Source organism: Melampsora larici-populina, assembly GCF_000204055.1.
Source record: "Melampsora larici-populina 98AG31 unplaced genomic scaffold MELLAscaffold_46, whole genome shotgun sequence".
Taxonomy (NCBI): domain Eukaryota; kingdom Fungi; phylum Basidiomycota; class Pucciniomycetes; order Pucciniales; family Melampsoraceae; genus Melampsora; species Melampsora laricis-populina.
This window is the reverse complement of record NW_006768810.1, coordinates 758,117-770,906: the sequence shown is the minus strand read 5'-3', so window position 1 is coordinate 770,906 and position 12,790 is coordinate 758,117. Positions and strand designations below refer to the sequence as shown.

The 12,790-nt window shown below is 39.6% G+C and overlaps 3 protein-coding genes across 3 annotated transcripts; all 3 read left to right on the top strand.

The window, feature by feature from the left end:
* Window positions 1–1,040: 1,040 nt before the first annotated feature.
* On the top strand, window positions 1,041–2,015 carry MELLADRAFT_110734 (uncharacterized protein; the record flags this gene model as incomplete). The annotated part of the gene is made up of 4 exons (XM_007414850.1): window positions 1,041–1,250; window positions 1,356–1,522; window positions 1,608–1,710; window positions 1,779–2,015. The coding sequence occupies 4 exons, from the start codon at window positions 1,041–1,043 to the stop codon at window positions 2,013–2,015; spliced, it is 717 nt and encodes a 238-aa protein (XP_007414912.1).
* Window positions 2,016–4,515: 2,500 nt separating this feature from the next.
* MELLADRAFT_66838 (uncharacterized protein) lies at window positions 4,516–5,690 on the top strand (the record flags this gene model as incomplete). Its single annotated transcript, XM_007414851.1, has 3 exons — window positions 4,516–4,839; window positions 4,933–5,301; window positions 5,421–5,690. 3 exons carry the CDS (start codon window positions 4,516–4,518, stop codon window positions 5,688–5,690), a joined length of 963 nt encoding a protein of 320 aa, XP_007414913.1.
* Window positions 5,691–8,948: 3,258 nt separating this feature from the next.
* MELLADRAFT_66837 (uncharacterized protein) lies at window positions 8,949–10,586 on the top strand (the record flags this gene model as incomplete). The annotated part of the gene is made up of 1 exon (XM_007414852.1): window positions 8,949–10,586. The coding sequence occupies one exon, from the start codon at window positions 8,949–8,951 to the stop codon at window positions 10,584–10,586; it is 1,638 nt and encodes a 545-aa protein (XP_007414914.1).
* Between the last annotated feature and the right edge of the window lie 2,204 nt (window positions 10,587–12,790).

The following is a 12,790-nucleotide window of genomic DNA, read 5'->3' as shown; positions in this document are numbered from 1 at the left end:
TGTCGACATCCCAACCTGATGGACGGTCCTTCGCTACGATGGGCTGTAGGACGTACGAGAGCTTGGCATCTTCAAGAGCAAGTTCGATTTTAAACTCCCAATCGAGATAATTGGAGTCGTCACCGGGGGGACGGAGTGGAGTAATCCCAGATAGTTTGATTGTCTTATCTGTACTGTCGGTCATTGTTCCTTCGGACCTTTCCGAAACGAAGGATACAGACGAGAGAAGATTGAAGCAGATGTGCGATGATGATTAGAGTTTTAGAAAGTAGATTCAAGAAGCTAATTGAGTCGTTCGAAGAACTAGGAATTGAGATATGGTTTTAATTCAGTCGGTAGACTCTGGGCTCATAACCTCTTGAGCTCTGGAACAGTCAGAGAAAGAGACAAAGGAAAGGTGTGTAAATTTCACGGACTAAATCAGACAAAAAACAGAGAAACAGAAAACAGAGAGAAATCCTACCTGGAACAGTCAGAGAAAGAGACAAAGGAAAGGTGAAGAAGAAGCACCTTTCCTTGACTGCTCCAGTAGGATTTATATAGTGAAACTTTTACATAACGGTTTTCACATGATGTAATATGTTTGTTGAGCACACACTTAGATTCTACGTATCATGGGTTAGTCTCACAGGACTTTTACATAAAGAATTAAAAGTCATGCAGGACTATCCCAACAGATTCAATTATTTTCTGAGCTTGTACACGTAAACCTCTTAGACTTATCAATAAATCACGGTACACGGTTTGGCCATTTTCACAGGCTTGTAACGTCCATACAAGGGTCTTATCCTATCGAACAGGCTAAGTACGGTCTTGTTGACCTAGCAAACCAAGTAAAAGCGCTTGGGCTACAGTCAGGACCTACTACAGGTCGTTTGGTGGAATTGGAATGTCAAGTTGGCCATTGGACCATGTCCATCTACACCAAGATTGGGACCTGATAACACTTTGTCTGCGCACAGGGATCGTCGATTGGCGCATATAATCTCCAATGGCTGACATCCTTTCATCGCGCTGCGGCCGGTCAAAGACCCACCGACATGGATACCAGCTACGTTGGCTCAGATGATGAATATCCTCCTGTGAAAATCGTTTATCCAACACTCGAGACCGTGGACGATAGTATTGGTGGACAGCCAGGCGCACAAACTTTGTTTTGCACTCGAGCCATGTGGATAAAGGATGACTACCCAAAGCATCTTTTTGTGAATTCAAAGTCAAAAAGAACAGGCTTGATCATGCACGTCAAGGTAAGCCCATAATAAGAGGTCATGATACTGATATACATGGACATGTCGTCTCTAATTGGACACAGCTAATCAAAGGACTCGTCTTTTCGCATGATGGAATTTCAGATGATCCTTGGACTCTTTAGAGATTTGGGAAAATCAGGTCTGCAAAAAGGAAACGTGAAAGCAAGCGCGGAACCGAGTTCTTCAAAGAATAAAATTAATGATTCTGACTCTTCAAATTTCATCGATACCCGCGCCAAAGGTTTCCTCTATGTTGGATCTCATAATTTGTATATGTCACTCTCTCATAGCTCACATTCTTCATAGCTATATGTAATTGTTCTTATCTTGTCATCCACGTTTTTGACATCGTAGTACTCCTGCAGCTTGGGGTAGACTAGTTGCATCGACGTCTTCCTCAAAACGCAAGTCAAAGTCTGGTGATAACATTCAAGCGAGCAAATTGGAAATCTCGAATGTTTAGTCCCATTCCCTCAACATATATCTGGAGTCCTACTTTAGCTGACTTTTATTGCTTTTTTGTAGTGGGAATTGGGCGTCGTAATGCCATTATCATCTGACGAGGAAGTGAAGTCTTTGCCCACCTGGGAAAGACCAGCGAAGAGATACAGTGACGGAAAAACTAAGAATAGTAAGATCCCATGGTACGCAAATCCTCCTCCAAAGCTAGCTTTTGAGGACTCTCTAATCGATTTTTTTACTCTGGATGCATATTCATTACATAATCGTCACAGGATGCAGTATTCTTACCCAGTCACTTGAAGAATCATCAATTGAACGTACCGTTTCGTCTATATATGTACTATTGAATCTCAAGAAAATGTTTTAGTATAACCGATCTTGTACTCTACTAGAATTTCACCTAAACCTTTCAAACCTGCCCCCCCAATCTATGATGCATCATGACCCGAAGTTTGAAAGTGCTATACAGACAATCAATCTATAATTCATAGACATTTACTACATTTTGACGCTATGAGCACGCCCCCCTGATTTGGCTGCTAACTAGGTCATTGAGCTATCTTCAGACCATTCAAAGCCCACTGAAGAGGTATGTCAAAAGACCAACTTGAATTTCCATTGGACAAATCAGCTGGATTTCTGACGGATGAGTCGAAGTCTCCTGATTTGCTTTGACACGCCTTGATCTCTTTGGAAAGTCGATGTTAAAAAATTATAAATGTATAATTTTTGTTGCGACGTTGCTGAGCCTGGTTATCTCTCGTCCAGCCAGAGTCCCATATACCGCCAAGAGGCTTTATGTAGCTATGTGGGACCTCTCGTTGCCGTCCCTTTCGAGTTTTGACCCTTGTATCCTTTTTTGTGAACTTGAGCGCATAACTCTTTATTTTCTTCCTTTGTCATGTGTTTTCATTTGCATGAGAAATTTCCCTACCTCGACCATTTTCACCTCGAGGTTTTTTGCAGATCAGCCACAAGCAAGCCTAATCTCATGCGCACCAACCATCCTATCAGTTCGGAAATTTCAGCTGTGGTATAAAAAACATATTGTCCGAAAGATTCAGTACACCCCCTACAAGAATGAAAAAAGAACCCTTGATGTTAACTGAATTCTGATTCGGTAGCTGGACAAATTTGACTCGATTGACTGAACCTGTCAGGTATCAGTGTTAGTTTACTGCAGTCTTAGTCTGCCCATAGTCATCATCTGGGAGATAGACAATTCGAAAAGAAAGAAGACCCACTCATGTTCAAGTTTACCGAACAAGACTGTGTACATGGTGCAAATTCAATTACTATGGCAAGATGAGATTACATCCCTAATCTTCTTGGTGAATTGGGCCTCAGGAATTGGAGCTTCTCCTCGGGGCGAGGAAAACAGGAGACGAGCACAGTGGTATTTGACTAACCCTTGCCTACAGATTCACGGCTGGGGATTTTTACAAATCTTCAGTTAATCATTTAACTAATCACGATTGGAGTTGCTCTGGCAGGACTGTCAAAATTTAGTGTCTGAAGACACTTACGTAACCGTGTGGTATTATTGATAGACATACTCTATCTGAGGACCTCAGGACGTAAGAAGATTGAAAAAATTTCAGGTGGTGAACCAGCCCCTGACATGCATTCAGCCAGTGGAACGATGCGCCAGCTCAGATGATTTCAACCAACTCTAAACATGACTAGTAGGAGGATCACGTGAGTTAGCCTTGAAGTTGGCTGCTGAGGAATGCACCAAACTGTTTGATCAGTTAATTCTTCCCCTTGCCTATTAAAGGCAGGCATTAAGCTCAAGGGGATCAGGATCGAGTCCCTGAAGCTCAGTATGATTGTTTTCGTCAGATGCGTTGGTGTTCCAGATACACGCAGCTCAGTGAAAGCAGTGAGCTTGGATTCACTGCTCACCCTGTCCGAGGGATTTCCAGCCTAAATTCAACCAGTCCTATATGGGTTCAGGGAGCATTACGCCCAATTTGCAAAAGAGAGGCAACTTTTCTTTGTAATCATCCATTTCTTCAACCGCTCGCCCCATTTTCCCGCTCGTTCGGTGCAGTGGGATTTCCATGTCAGATAGCTGGCAGGCTTTTGATCGACACATACAAGTTTTCTTCAAATCACATTCGACTCGAGCTTAGGCTGATCCAAATACTGTCAAAATCATCTCGACCTCTGAGCAAAAGTCGCTATCCACCCTCGCCTTTCACAGCTGACACGCCTTCTGTCATATCAGGTTGTTGGCAGAGACCTGGGAACTACTTTGTGGATATCCTTTCCGTCGACCCTCTCCTGACCTCTTGAATCCGATTGCAGAGCCAGAAAGTTGTCTGTCGTTCACCTTATCTTCGGGTGAGGACTGTCTTGGGCTCATCCGCAACTCCGACATTGATTTGCGACCGACCATCTTTGTCTCTTGAAGGCAGAGCCCGACACTTGCTCGTTTCGACGTGTTCCACACAGCTTCATCTTACCTGAGTTCATCCACCGGGTACGTTAATATCCGAGATCCATTTCGATCAAGAATTACTTGGTGAATCTTTCGATTCATGCTCATACTTGACTCAAATGAAATAAATAAAATGAATTCATAATCCCAACTGACATCATCAAAACACCTTCAACCTCCCTGAAAGAGCTTCTAAGCAGGTCTAATGTTTAATTACCGTTTATTCTCAGTCTGATAAACATCATCAGCTTTTGGCATTGAATCTGTACATTACTGATTATGATGTCACCTTAAATCAAATAACATCCCCATCTTTCTCAAACTGCCGACTTCTATCATAAAAATCTCGACAAAAACATGTGTCGAAAGATCACCAAAGTCGTTTATGGCATACCACTCCCAGCAATCTCACTACTTCACGCAGCTTCCACCCTAGAAGAAACAAGCGAATCGGCAACAATCGTGAGAGCCCAAAGAGGGAAATCCTGGCTACCTACGGAAATACTCGAACTGATTGCCTATCATCTGGTGGCTGGTCGTGGAGCCATCTCCAAATCTAAATGGAAAGCAGGACTCACTACCGCCTCACATCCTTGTCGCGAGCCATGTGAATGGTGTTTCCTACTGCGTATTGATGATTTAATCGAAGCGTCCACCTCTGATGAGGACAATCGTATCCAAGTTGAGCTTCACCGTTATATTTCTCTTATTTTTTTTTCCTTGACCTCAATCCTATAACATAGAGTTCCAACGATTTATATTTCTGATATGCAGAACTTGAACAAATTTCTTTCCGGCCCCGAGTTCAAATTCGAACTTGCAAGTAAAACACCCATTCACACTACGATTGCTGAAATAGAGAGCGCTGAAGGACTGGAGAATAGTGCATCCAAATGCGAAGAACGTATTGGGGAGCCTGTTTGGGTTGTTTGTCTGAAAACGGCCGCTCAAGAAACATCAAACATCAACATCGCAGACTTCACGTCCACACAAGTGGCTGATATAGACTTTTCGGACTGTCCAGTTGACATGATTGAAGGCCCAGCCACGTTCATCGAGCCTGCTTCGTTCAAACCTTCATCACCTCACGAGGAAAATGAAGAATGTACGATTCGGTTGAAGCAGCTTTTGGAAGCTTGTGATGTAGTGTTAGATTCCTCAGATTTCTCATTCACCGAGTGTCGAAAGCTTCTCAGGTGGTGGACTGTGACAGAGATAGAGTGTCAATGCCTTTAACTTCAATTTACGATACTTCTCCTTAGAAATGTGCAACATCCAACAACCTCAACTCCATCAACTTCGATAACTCCAATCTTTTCGATCTGTTTGCAAGTCACCCTCAGGCTCCATGCACACCCACGTTTATGAGACCATCCAAGAAGTTTGAACTTATCTTCGAACACTTAATTTTGCACAGCCATGAATCATACAGTCCATCTCGTCAGAGTGTCCCTCTGTATCTCGAATTTACTCTTCACTTTAATACTACTTGGACATTTGGACTATGTTTTGAAATTTTGTTTCAGATTTAATTCCCTTTAATTCCGTTAATTCCTTTTAAAATAGTTGTTTTTGAAACCACAAGAAGTTGAACAGGATTCTTTTGCATTGCCTGATCTTAATACATTTTTTTCAAGTCTTTGAGATTCATAGATATAATCAATTGCTAAACTTTGAAAAAAGACTCTGTACATGAGCTCCCTGCCGCCTGAATGACTGCCTTTATGAGAAACAAGGCGAAGAGATGACCTGAAGTTGATGGCATCCTTTGTTCTAGTTCAGATAGCCCTTAGGTTTGAAAACTGTGACTTTTTCACAAGTTTAAAATTGTGATCTTGAGTTTAACTGGGTGCAATATATAAGACAAAAAGTGGAGCTAATATCATACAATTTTCACAATATGTTACATGCACCTTCCTAGTTTATCAAAATCAATGTCTCATGAATAATAAAATTGGACTGAATCATCAGTTTGGGGTTATCTTGTATTTCTTTCCAAGGATGCTATTGTGAAGAAAGCCCCAGTGTTTCCAACTGATCTGAATCTTAAGTCTTCCACAATCAAAGTATCATAATGAGTTCATCAACAATTCACCAGAGAATTTTCAAACAGAAATCAGTATCAATATTCACAAGATTGAAAGAGGGTGTTTCCACAGTAGCTAATGACTTTGGCTCAATCACTCCTGAGGGTTCAAATGAAATCCAGCTCCTATGCTCAGAAAATGGTGGAGGTCTGTTATAGGCTGAGGCTGGGAGCAGATACTTGGGAATGGGATCTCTGTGAGGGGTCCTCTGCAAGTATTTTCAAAGAATTTCTTGGCCGACTTGAGATATTGTGTAACTGAGTAGATATACTACTAATTCATTATAATAATACGTTGCACTTCAGAAAAAAAACAATTTTAATTACCTTATAGAAGATCAAACTTCACAGGTTACCACTGAAAACCAAAAAATACACACTGCCAACATAGATGCCTTGGGGTGAGAAATTTGCGGCATCATTGGAGGCAAATCCACGCACAGACTTTGTCTGAGGTTTTGATCCAAGGTATTCCTCTGCACCAAGAATCACCTCAGATCAAAACCTTCAAAAGACTCCTTCTGAGGGCTGGGATTTGAGGAAACATTGGATTAAAAAGGTGGTGACAGTCTTTGCTGTGTTTTACATATCCCAACAGACAAGATCAACAAACAAGTAGCACAGTATTACAATAAGGAAAGCATACAAAACAAAGAAACAGTGAAACATCAAAAAGGTAACCAAGAAATAGAGAAAAAGGAGGAAATGTGAAAAGCAAATACACCATATGGCAGACAAGCCAAAATGAGGACCAAACACTCATGCAAGTCTGTTCTATGTATCTACATATATAATGTAAAATCTGTCTCAAAAGCTGTGAGGGAAATTTCAGAAAATGTGACAGGTCGCCATCCTCTTCTGAGGACTTTCAAGGTTTAATTTTAGTACACCAACCAATACTGGTTCTAAAAATACCTGAAAGTACTTGATTTGAAGGCGTGAGCTCTAATATATACAAGATCCATATTTTTTGCTAGCTTAATGACTTTTCACTATTTTTTGGTATCATCCATTTTCTTTTCTGTCTAGAAAATATTGAATTTTTGGTAGTGTTAATAAGTGATTTGGAGCAACCTCTGTTGTTTCCATAAAAGCTGAAGCCACTCTACAACTACATTACCATGAATACAAGTTTTCAGCCCCTGAACAATCTGCCACAATTGTCTCAAGCTGAACACAGAAACTCAAAAACACCTTTAACCTTATCACCAAAGCCTGATCTATATTGCAGTGAGTTTGAAGAGAAGTCTGAAGCTTGTGATGACAAAGTCATTTCTTACAAAAACTACTTATGCTGAGCTGGTCAAGTGAGGACAGGAGATTATGATGTCCAGTGTCTCAAGGCAAGTGTCCAATGGTGGAAGGTCAGTATAGATTCAATTTTACATAGATCTGATGGTACAAATAAAGAGAGTTGAATGTTGGACAATCATGTTACAGTTACACAAAAAGAGATATCAAATACTGGAAATCATGGCAAGATGTTACTTGGAATTGACAGAATCATTGTGTGCTGCAGGACAGATCTGCTCATGTGCATAAGACATTTGCTCTTGTAATTGAGGCAGTTTGATTCCCTGGGAATTTGGAAGCTCAGTTTCAAGCAGTTTATGGTGAAGGGAAGGAGTGGATCTTAGTACTGATTTTTAGGATCTCACATGGGTATTCAAAGAAATGGGAATTCCAATGAATTGGTATTTTTTATCTTTCTCTCATTTGCTTCTGTTTCACTCCCTTCTATTTCTCTACACTCTTTTTATCAAATGAAATGTATTCTTCTTATTTCTTCTTATTTCAAGTTTTACTCTTTGTTATCTTTACACTCTCATTTATTGTTTCATACTCTTTAATACCTTTTGACATCATTGAATTGATTTACTGTTGCTCCTTTTGAGGTCAAGGGTGCTACATCTGGTGGTGGTGCAGTACAGCTTGTGCTAACCTATGTGCTGCGCAGCTGTTAACCCTTGAAGTGTTGCTCTTTGAAGGTATGCTTTGGACCTAGGTTTTTTTTGTGGTTTTTTGAACAGCTGTGCTGCATTGCAATGCAACTGATCTTGTACAAAAGCTGCGCCCTGCTGAAACTTGCATGCAGCATGTTGCAGCACAGCTTACCCATTGTTGCCACAATCAATGAATGTATAAAGGCTTATCATTCATTGTGCATTTGCCCCTGATCAACATATCTCAAGAATCAATCTCCAAGAGTCCAATTGAAAGTTACCATGCAAAGCTTGATCATGATACACTGCCAGCATTAAATAGGTTCCCTGGTCGGAACATGACCTAGGCTGGGAATATCATTGAGAGAAGAATGGAGCATCAAATCATCTCGCACTGCACATCTGAGCCATAAAGCATACACTACATATGTGCAAACATCTGAGTAAATCCTTAGCTATCAGCTACATACAGGTCCGCTCAGTTATCTGCTCATCTAGATAAGGAAATCATGTGTAATACATGCTGTAACTTTGTTCAGATTGAGACACACATTTCAAAATATTGACTACATATATCACAATGGCTACTCAGGCAATATTCATGGAACTGTGTAACAGTAGCAGAATGGGAATCTGATCACTAGGACCCATATTCCCATCTGGGAACCTCTTTAATGCTGGCAGTGATATGGCTTTGGTCATTCTCTAATTTTCAATGTTTGTGCATGCAAATATCTGAAGAAGAAGTTTCAAAGATCCCCATGAAAATTACATCTCCAATTGAGAAAAAATCTAGGGAATTTTGCAAGGCTTCAACTAGGGATGATGGATCTCAATTTATGGAGATGCTAGGCAATGTTGAAGGTGTGTCTCAATCACTTGAAGCACCTTCTCATCATGGAAGAGATTGTCAAGAGGTCAATCCTATGAAGACAACCAAATGGAAATTAGAATCTGGACACAGCAAAAACAATAGGGGCTCAACTTCAGGCAAGAGGAATAGTCTGGATACAATATCAATTACAAGTCATGATTTGATTCTTGGATTTGATTTGAATATTGCACCACAAGAAGTTGACTTGGGAGCCAAAATTTCCAAAGATGCAGAAACTGACCCCAACCACAAAAAGAAAGAAATACAATCACAGAATTGGGATTCTAAGGATGCAAGATCCCATGGAGAGCTGCAAAAAGCTTCTGAAAGTTCACACCTGGAAGACACAAGAATTACCCCACCAGAGATATGTGCTATCTTTTCACCACAACCAATCAAGACAGTGAATCACTCACAATGTAACATTGGTGTTGATATGCAAAGTTTCAAAGAGCATACACCTATAGCTGTTTGTTCAGCTGCTGCCATCTTCTTCACAGGAAACCTGGTGGATTTCATTCAGGAGCTATATGTTCAGGGGACCACCCATGGAAGAATTCTGATTCAAGCAGGGAAAGAGATCTGGACACAGGAATTGCTTCTGCCTTATGTATATTTCATATTGACATTGAATCCAACCATTCACACTTGGGAAAGAATAAAGAAGATAACTGGCTATGTGTTCAGGGCCTACCATCTGTGGTATATGGAAAGCAACACAAACTTTGATAATGAACATCTTTCTAGGTTTGTTTTGTGGCACACAGATGTGATTTATCAAACTTGCAAAAACCCTTTTGTTTATGACATGGTTCAAGGGAAGGGGAGGGAGTCACTTCACAATAAACCCGGAAAAAAGATGTCCACAATTCCAAGAATACTTCAACTTGTTTATGGCACACTAGATGATGGGGGCTTCTACAAATTTAGAAGCCAGAAAAGCTTTCTCAGAAATCACCTTTCTACCACCTGGAAATCAGACTTTGTCAGAGGATATCCAGATGCAAATTTTGCTTCAAGCTCTACTGAAACTTTTGAGATAATTTGGAAAACCAAGTCACATGAGATAAGTGAAGCAGGAAGAGCTATTGTCTGGCCATCAAAATTTGGAGACACATCCAGAAGAGATGATCATGTTTTACTGGTACATGAAGATATAGAAAAATATATGATGAAGGAGAACGATAATGAGGTTAAGAGGTTTGTGCATCAATGGAAAGTTGAATTTGAATCAATGATATCATCAACAAAAACACATAAAGTTTTTCAGAATCTTCCTGTTGGTGATCTTGAACTTTTTGGCTGGGGATTTGACTATTATATATCAAGATTTGGCAAAAGAATTAGAAAGGATTCTGGACTTTCCCCATCATTTGAATATAATGTGAAGTTGTTTGATAACTTTCTTAACAAGAAGCCAGGCTCTGGGATCAATAAGACCTTCTGGACAAATTTTGGAAAACATATATCATTTGAGCAAAATAGGTGTGCAAGAAAAAGAGTGAAGAGCAGTGAAAAACAATAACCACAAGTCAAATCCACTTCAATATACCAAATATCTAAAGTCAAAACATTTATCCACTCTACATATCAAAATACCTTGTTTCAAAGAAATCATGTTTAACTCCAGTTCTTTTAGTCACTTCACATGTATAAGCTATCTGCTGTATACAATTACAGCTCCCAGCTAATAGTGACTGGTAGGCCAGATACTACCATGACTTCGACAGGATTTCAGCAGGATTTCAACAGGATTTCAACAGGATTTCAAAATGACTTTAAACTAATTTCAGCATGATACTGGGGTCATCTGCCTGTCATACCACCAAAATTGTGATGTGATCATATGACATTGTACATCTGTACACACCTTCTCCTGTATTCACAGATCAAGAATATATAGTTTATCAACCTTTATCATGTAAATTGACTGAGTTATTGAAGTTTGAAAAAAACACAGATAAAAAATACTATTTTTGTACTATAATTAAGACATGGATCTTTGATATTTTTACTCTTTGTCAATATACATATACAATAAATCTTAGATCCCTTTCTGTGATACACTTCTCTACATTTTTGTGCTTTACAGCCTTCCTGTACAAGGAACATTTCTATATCACTGTGAACATCATCCAACTTCCCCAAGTTGGAAGAGGAAAATGATTGATAGTGCAGTTTGTCATAAAAGGATCCAATACTGCACACCTGAGACATAACACTCACACTACATATGTGCAACAAGCTAAGTAAATAGTTGTCTATCATGTACATACAGGTCAGCTCAGTTTTTTGCCTGCCAGAATAAATGAAGGCCGTTGCTATTTGCAGCCCACATGAAATCCATGTAGGTGCTGTCCAAATTACGCCTACATGGTTGTTTTCCGCCAAAAAGCGCCTACATTTATGATGTAGGTGCTTTTTCCCTTTTCAAATGACGCCTGCAGGCTGAAAAACCAAAATAGGCGTCATTTGTGTACGCCTACATTCTAAAAATGAAATGTAGGCGCTCAAAAAAAGCGCCTACATTGTTTTTTCCATGTAGGCGCTTAAGTTAGTTATAAGGGTCTTATACATGTGTGAATACAAATCTATAAGGGTGTTGGTATATATATATGGGTGTTGGTATTAAATTATAAGGGTGGTGAGATTGATTATAAGGGTGGTGAGATTAATTATAAGGGTGTTGGTATTAAATGATAAGGGTATTAAATGTAAGAATGTGCATTTGATTATAAAATTATAAGGGTCTTATAATTAATTATAAGGGTGTTGGAATTAAATCATAAGGGTGTTGAAATTAAAGAATAAGGGTGTTGGTATTAAATTATAAGGGTGGTGGTATTAACATATGTAGGCGCACAAAAATTACGCCTACAGTCAAAAAAAAGATGTAGGCGCATTTTTGTGATGCCTACACAATAGGGGGTTTCAAGTCAGAAATATTTTGTGAAACTTTTTAAAAAATGGACAAGTTTTTTAAATTTTACGGTGGGTTTTTTTCTGCAAATATACGGTCAACACCATTCGGGACACATAAAAAGGTGTCCCAATTTTTTCAAATTTACGGTATATTTTGCAACATTGGACAACTTGTTGGACTGTAAAATACCGTAAATTTATTGACTTGAAACCCCCTAATGTAGGCGCTTCAAATTTACGCCTACATTTTATTTTTAGAATGTAGGCGTTCACAAATGACACCTACATTGGTTTTTCAGCCTGTAGGCGTCATTTGAAAAAGGAAAAAGTGCCTACATCATAAATATAGGCGCTTTTTTGTGGGAAACCTTTGGGCGCGTTCACTTAAGAAATTCTCAAGCAGAAATCACATTCTGTAAATTTTTGAATGCAAAAATGAAACATACACCACCAAATAGACACTTTAAATTTTGCAGAATGTGATTTCTCACCAGAAATTGCTTAAGTGAACGCACCCTTCATGTAGGCGCTGTTTTGGCAGCGCCTACATGGATTTTGTGTGGGCTGCAAATAGCAAGGGCCTGAATAAATCACATGTTATACCACATGTACCTCTGTTGAATTCAGAAAATTTGTCCCAAAAATTCACTATAGTGCGTGGAGGCAAGACCTTGGCAATTTGGGATCAATTAAATACAGGTAAATACTTCATAATTTGCCCTTTTGCCCCTACCAGCTCAAATTTCAGAACCTTCAATCAGGTTGGATTCTGGTTTCTTCATCCAGATTGTACACTCCTCATTTGAC